Raw genomic sequence first — 6842 nt, 5'->3', positions numbered from 1 at the left:
GAATTCCCAGAGCTCTTTTTAAATTTAAGCCGTTATGAGCAACGTATTTTATATTTTTTTCCTCTACATTCTTTATAGTGAGAGACATTGCACCTAACCATTTAGTGTTAATTTATATCTGAGTCACATTTATATCATAAACATAGCATAACTTCAGTAAGAGATGTCTTAAATTCTCATGGATATAGCTATGTTCATCAAAAGGGGATATGTCTCCACAAGTCAGTTCAGAATTGAGTATCTCGTGTTGTGAAATGATCACCTGTAAGATAAATCTGAGGAAATTCTCCCCATTTCTTTCCTTTAGGTCAATGTTATAGATTATAATTAGAATTTCTATGCTTCCTACCATCCTTAGAATTGATGTTCTGGATCACATAAAAGTAAAATTTTCATAAATTAAAAAAGTGACTCAAGATCACTTTTTAAAAAATAAAACCAGCAAGTGACTTCTGATCATTTATAAATGGAATCAATAGATTGAAAGGCCACAGGAAAATTGACAACCATCAATGAATGCAAAGACATAGCTGAGTAAAGTTACAGAACTCCAAAGATAAAGAAAGAAGATTAAAAGCAGGGGACCGAAAAGAGTGTTATTGTTCCAGGGTTAAGATGAAATTTTTCACCATTTATCACAGGTATTCATCCATAGCCGAGGAACTCTTTAGGTTTTCCCTTGTGTTTGTAGGAGATCCCGAGTTTCAAATCCCACCCATAGCCCTACCTCTAAACTTGGAGTCAGAGGAACCAAGTCCCGGCCAGGCTCTGCCACTCGCTATTCATCGTTGAGCAAGTCACTTCTCTCTGAGTTCTCTCATTTGTTAAAGCATTTAATACAATAATAATAATAACATATCCATTATCAGTTTTATGAAAATGAGATAGAAGTGAGAAAGTGCCTAATACAGTAACCTGACACAGGTGTGGGTCCATAGAAATATTGATTTCATCTCAAATGTCATACTCTATAAAGACTTTCCTCCACTTTTCACATGGGAAAACAGAAGTTCAGAGGGAAGACTTGTCATTTTAAAGTGAAGATATTTAAATTTTTTAATTTTTTTATTTGAGGGGAGGAGGGGCAGAGGCCCACGACCCTGGGATCATGACCTGAGCCAAAACTGAAAGTTGGACACTCAACCAACTGAGCCACCCAGACACTCCTGAGTCAAGATATTTTAAGTTCACTCCCTGTTACATATTACTAGACGCTTGCCTAATCTCTTCATGGCTGCTTGCATCTCCTGGTTCCTCAGAGTATAGATCATGGGATTGAGCATGGGGGTCATGACCGTGTAGCTGATGGACACAGCCTTGTCCATGGGGAAGGGGGTGAAGGGCCGGGCATAGATATAGATACAGGGAATGAAGATCATAGACACCACAATGATGTGGGTGGTGCAGGTAGAAGCTGCCTTCTTCCTCGCCTGCTCTGAATGGGACCTCAACATCACCAGGATGACTGTGTAAGAAATCAGAAGGAGAAGAAACCAGATGAGGACCAGCAGCCCACTGTTGGAGATCATGAGGAACTCCAGGAGGGAGGTGTCAGTGCAGGCAAGTCTCAGCACTTGTGGGATGTCACAGTAGAAGTTATCCAGAACATTGGGACCACAAAAAGGCAATGGGAGCATCAAAGCCAGCTGGACAATGGAGTGAACAAATCCCCCTAACCAAGCAGCCACCACTAGCCCCACACAGAGCTGAGTGTTCATGATGGTGACATAGTGGAGGGGCCGGGAGATGGCTATGTAGCGGTCATAAGCCATCACTGAGAGAAAGAAGACAGTCCCACCTCCCAAGAGGTGAAAGAAGAAGATCTGAGTCATGCAGCCCTGGTAGGAGATGGTCTTGACCTCATGAAGGAAGTCCACCAGCATCTTTGGAGAAGTGACAGTGGAATAACAGAGGTCTATGACAGCCAGGTTTCGGAGCAGAAAATACATGGGCATGTGGAGCCGGCAGTCAAAAGTCACTGTGACCATGATAAGGAGGTTTCCCACAACAGTGGTGACATAGACAAATAGGAACACCAGGAACAGGAATTTCTCAAGGTCCCGGGTCTGTGAGAATCCTAAGAGGATAAACTCTGACACCCTTGTGATATTCTGTGCTTCCATGGGCTCTTCCCCACATGCCTAAGGGAAAACCGTGCAAAACAAAAATTATGAAAATTCCATTGTTTTCCTTTGGAGAGTCAGGAATTGGTTGATCAAAGTCACTGTTGAATATACTTCAAGATGGAGTTTAGGGGAGCCTTCCATGGAGATAAATACATTTTCAAGGTTCTCACAGACTTATCTCCCTAACCACACCCTACAATGTATTACAGACATTTATGGATCTTTTCCCCTTTGTATCACTGTCCTCATCCATGGGTTTCAAGTCTGATTCACACCAGATGTGCCCAATGCCTTGTGAACTACAGGCTCCCCAAATACAATGAATCAATGAATGAATGAATAAACATATCAGCAAATACCTGTGACCACAAACGTCATCAACCCGGATGCATAAATCTTGAGAGGATATAAAAACTGATGATTTTAGATAAACACATAGATGCTTTTTCCTGGCAGGGATTTGAAGAGCTGCATGATTCACCACTGAAGGAAGAGAGGTGTGGATTAGAAGAGATTGTCATGTCCTAATTCGGAAACAAATGTAAAGCAAACAAGCAGATGATCTTGGCTGAAGCTGGGCTGGGATGATTGGCACTTCTCAAACTTTTCCACATAAAAACTCCTCTAATGGTATTTGTTGCCATGGGGCCATCTGTGGGGGTAATTCAAATCAGCCCAGGACAAATGCAAAAATTCCTTGAACTCTCAAGCTTTATATTTTAACACTTACGTAACTTTCTATTATACACATATCTCTAGACAATCTTTGAGAGGCTTTTTAAAATTTAAGTATTGTGGCTTGTAAACTTTGATTGCTAAGGCCAAGGTGTTATAGAAAATATAAGGTAAAGAAGAAATCAATTTCTTTAGTTCAGTAAGTGAAAGTTCCAGAAGGACATTCACTTGAAAAATAAACTGAGTTCTTTAATATTAAAACCCATTCACTTGAGTTACATTTTCTAAAATTGTTTTCTCTAATCGTTCAGGAAAATTTGCCCTGAGGCCCCACCCTGTGAAGATAATAGAACAGAACAAGATTTCTCCTCCCTGGTTCCCACCTAATATATGGGAAGGACAGCAGCAATTGCACTGAGGTACTTTTCACAGGGAATTGAATGAATATGTGTGAAAAGATTTCTACTAGCAAATATGAAACAGAATTATCTCTGAAATTATCTGTGAGGTATTACAGTATTGAAAATACTGTCATGTTTATATTATCTAAAACTCACATTTGTCCCCAATATTTGTGTAAAAACTGCGTTCTAGGAAGATTCACTCTGTTTATTCTGTGGCTTCACCAACTTCCAGCATAAAACTATTTGAAAAATGTCCCCATGGATAACTAAGAACCCCTGTAAGCCTTTTGGTGGGAAATGATGTGATGAGACAGAGTTAAAATAGGCTTATCCCAGCACACTAGGGATAAGCCCCGAGACAGGCGAAAATGGAGCTGGCACTCCAGGGGTGTTGTCAGAGCAACCCCAACAGAGGATCATATGTCTTTGTCTCTGGCTTTGTGTCCTTGCTCTACCACATGGTGTCAAGGTCAATCTGGGTGGGCAGCAGTTTAAATGGCCTGGTTTGACCTCTCTGAGAAAGTTCCTGACCTCCTAACTCTTTACCCCAATCCCAACCCTCCCACCTGATCATGGATTCCAAAATGCCAACAGCACAGTTTTATTATCCTTGTTTTTATCTTTATCCCTATTAAGATTTATGCCCCATTAAGGCACTTTTATATCCCTTTATCAGTCAGAAATACACACTGTGTAACGTCAACTTCCTAAAAGACATTTTCCCTCTAGATCCAAACTTTCAAAAATTTTCCCTGGTTCTTCATTGCCTACAAGAAAGAATTCACACTTACATGAGTTTTCAAGGGCTTCCACATAAACTGGCTCCTACCTTTCTTTGCACACCCATCTGTCACTTAGCAGTAGTTGAGGTAGTAAACGTTTCTTGCACTCGTAGCAGGAATCGTTGTCGTTGTAGTAGTAGACATTTACTGCGTGTTTACTATGTGCTAGGCACTATGCTAAGAATTTCATAAACGTTAGCCTGTTTAATTCTCATATAATCTTTGCATGCTTATAAAATACAGTAAATTCTATTAATTATCCCCGCTTTACAGATGGGTAAACTAAGGCTTCAAGTTGGTAAATAGTTTGCCGCAGGTCACACAGAGTGAGTAGCAGAGCTCTGCTACTCTGGGACTCTGACCCAGGTCTGATTAGTCCCAGAATCTGCACTCCTAACTACTATTCTCTTCCTACTTGCTCCCTGATGAGAACCCTTGGCTTCAACCAAACTGATCTCCTCTTCAGTTCCTTAAGCATCAAGGCATTTCATCAGGCCAGTGCCCCACCTGGATTTCCTTCCCATCTTCACCTATCTGAATCTCACCTTTCCTTCAAGGCCCAAGAGTAATTAGCCAATCCATTACATTATCATGGACTAGTATTTTTCCATGAGGATGGTTCTATTTTCTCGCTTGTGTTTGTAATTTCAGTGCAAGTCTGATATGTCGAGTGCTACACAGTTCCTTAGGGTGCACATAGCCTTTCTCATAGATGGTTCCCAAAAGAATGCTTGGCGGCTTGATGGTGGGCGGAGTGCTGGCATGGGCCCCGAGCACTGTGGGAGGTGAGAAGAGAGGGAGTAGCCATCGAATGAAAGAGTTCAGTTCAAGGGAATTTGAAAGGAACCCAAAATCCTAATTCCCAGCATCACCACATTTACAAAAGCATCATCTTAGCATGGCCAGCATGCTTAGCACAAACTCGTAAGAATCTTTGGAAATGATTCTTCCACCTACATGCAAAGAGAATAGATTTAGATGGAAAATAAAATTAAACAAACAAACAAATAAATAAAGAGATGGATCCCAAACACTTTTCTGTTGTTGCTCAACCTTGTTTCCCATCCCTCTTGCTCTTAGGAAATCCATCCACACGGGACTGAAAGAGAGGAGGGGAGGGAGAAAAAGCAATTCCAAAAATGGAGGTGAATCTAGTCTGGGGTCATCTTGGAAGTATTAATAGGTTTATTAACACAAGATTTAGGAGAAAGGAGGATAGAGGTATAGCAATAGAGAGGGAATGGAAACTCAGAGTGGGTGGAAGAGGGGACTTAAAGGGAAACATTAGAGGGTGGGAAGTGTGAGATAAAGACCTGGTGTGTTTTCTTCTAGGTGTGGGAAGAAGCTGGAGCATGTGTGTGGGAGATGGGGGAGAAACCAGCTGTGTCTATATTCTGCTCTCCCTCCCACCCTCTGTCCTAAATTCTACACAACACATAAGCTAGTACAGACCAAAGTCGTAGTTCCAGATAAAATCAACTGTTCCCCCAATCCCTTTGCCCCAACATTCTTGCCCCACGCTTTCCCTCCACTCCATGTTTGTCTTACAATAGACTTTGCGGGAGCCTTCTCAGTGCTGACTTGTCCATGGGAAGGACACTGGGGCCATCACCTACCTTCAGCCCAAAGTGGCCAAGGGGACTTAGAGCCTCCACCCTCCAGGTCACACTTCTCCCACAGCTCCATTCTTCTCTTGGCCTATCTCAGACCAAGAACACACAGAGGATTGGCCTAATTAAGGGAAGGGACATTCCTCAGGGTATGAAACTTGGGCTTAATTCATGCAGTGAAGCTGGGTTGGGGCTGTTGAGGGCAAGAGCAATGGGAGTTATTAAAAAGTGTGTGAACTGTTGCATCAGATGCACATTATCATTGAGAAACTGTCTTGGGACCCAACGCTCTGGGGGCGCTGATCATAGGACCACAATGAAGAGGATTAAGAGCCCTTTCAGGAAATGAATTCCCAGGGAGGTTTATAAGAACCAAAGCCTTTCAGGTCAGCACCATGGGCAGTGCAAGGCCTCCACCCTCTGCTACCACCACAGTAACTGAAAAAGTGAACTCTATTCTAGGACACGGTGCAGGTCAGGGCTTCGGTAGAGTAAACTCCAAAGCCTTTTTTCACGTGTCCAACTGTTAAGGTATCTCTCACCCCAGTCTCTGATCTGCTCTCCTCACAGCCAGCGTGACCTTCTCAAAAACAACTTGGCTAAGTTTACCCTCAAGATATCACTCACATGCCATAAAATTCACCAATTTAAAGTGTACAGCTCAATGGGTTTTCCCATATTCACAGGTTTGTGTAACCATCACCAGCCACTATCTAACTCCAGGGCACTTTCCTCACTCTGAAAGCAACCTTCTACCCAGCCTGTTCTCTCCCTAGGTCCTGGCAACCACTAATCACTAATCTACTTTTTGTCCCTGCAGATTTGCCTATTTTGGACATTTCGTATAAATGGAGTTATAGAATATGTAGTCTTCTTTCTTTTGGCTTCTTCCACTGAGCACAATGTTTCCAAGGTTCACCCATGTTGTGTTAGTACTGCACTCCTCTTTACGACTAAATAATACTCCACTTGTGCACATGCCACTTTTGTTTACCACTAGTCAGCTTGTGGACACTTGGCTTGTTTCTAATTTTTGTTATTAGGAATAATGCTGCTATTATATAACATTTGTACACATGTTTTTGTGTGGACATATGTTTTCAATTATCTTGAATATATACCTGGGAGTTGAAATACTGGGTCATATGATAACTCTATGTTTAACCTTTTAAGGAATTGCCGGTGTGTTTTCCAGCAGCTACACCATCTTCTATTCCCACCAGCAGTGTACAAGCAGGGATAATT

At 41.9% G+C, this 6842-nt stretch overlaps 1 protein-coding gene across 1 annotated transcript; it reads right to left on the bottom strand.

Moving 5' to 3' along the window:
• Positions 1–499: 499 nt before the first annotated feature.
• Positions 500–2250, bottom strand: LOC109247482 (olfactory receptor 4D1). The gene has a single exon (XM_019416116.2). The coding sequence runs from the start codon at positions 2121–2123 to the stop codon at positions 1188–1190; it is 936 nt and encodes a 311-aa protein (XP_019271661.2). The 5' UTR covers positions 2124–2250; the 3' UTR covers positions 500–1187.
• Between the last annotated feature and the right edge of the window lie 4592 nt (positions 2251–6842).

This window comes from Panthera pardus, unplaced genomic scaffold, assembly GCF_024362965.1.
Source record: "Panthera pardus isolate Hobbes unplaced genomic scaffold, ASM2436296v1 HiC_scaffold_3, whole genome shotgun sequence".
Taxonomy (NCBI): Eukaryota; Metazoa; Chordata; class Mammalia; order Carnivora; family Felidae; genus Panthera; species Panthera pardus.
This window is presented reverse-complemented; position numbering and strand designations above follow the sequence as displayed.

Excerpts from the sequence above, each read along its gene's own strand:
- LOC109247482 (XM_019416116.2), bottom strand. The coding sequence starts at position 2,123 with ATGGAAGCACAGAATATCACAAGGGTGTCAGAGTTTATCCTCTTAGGA.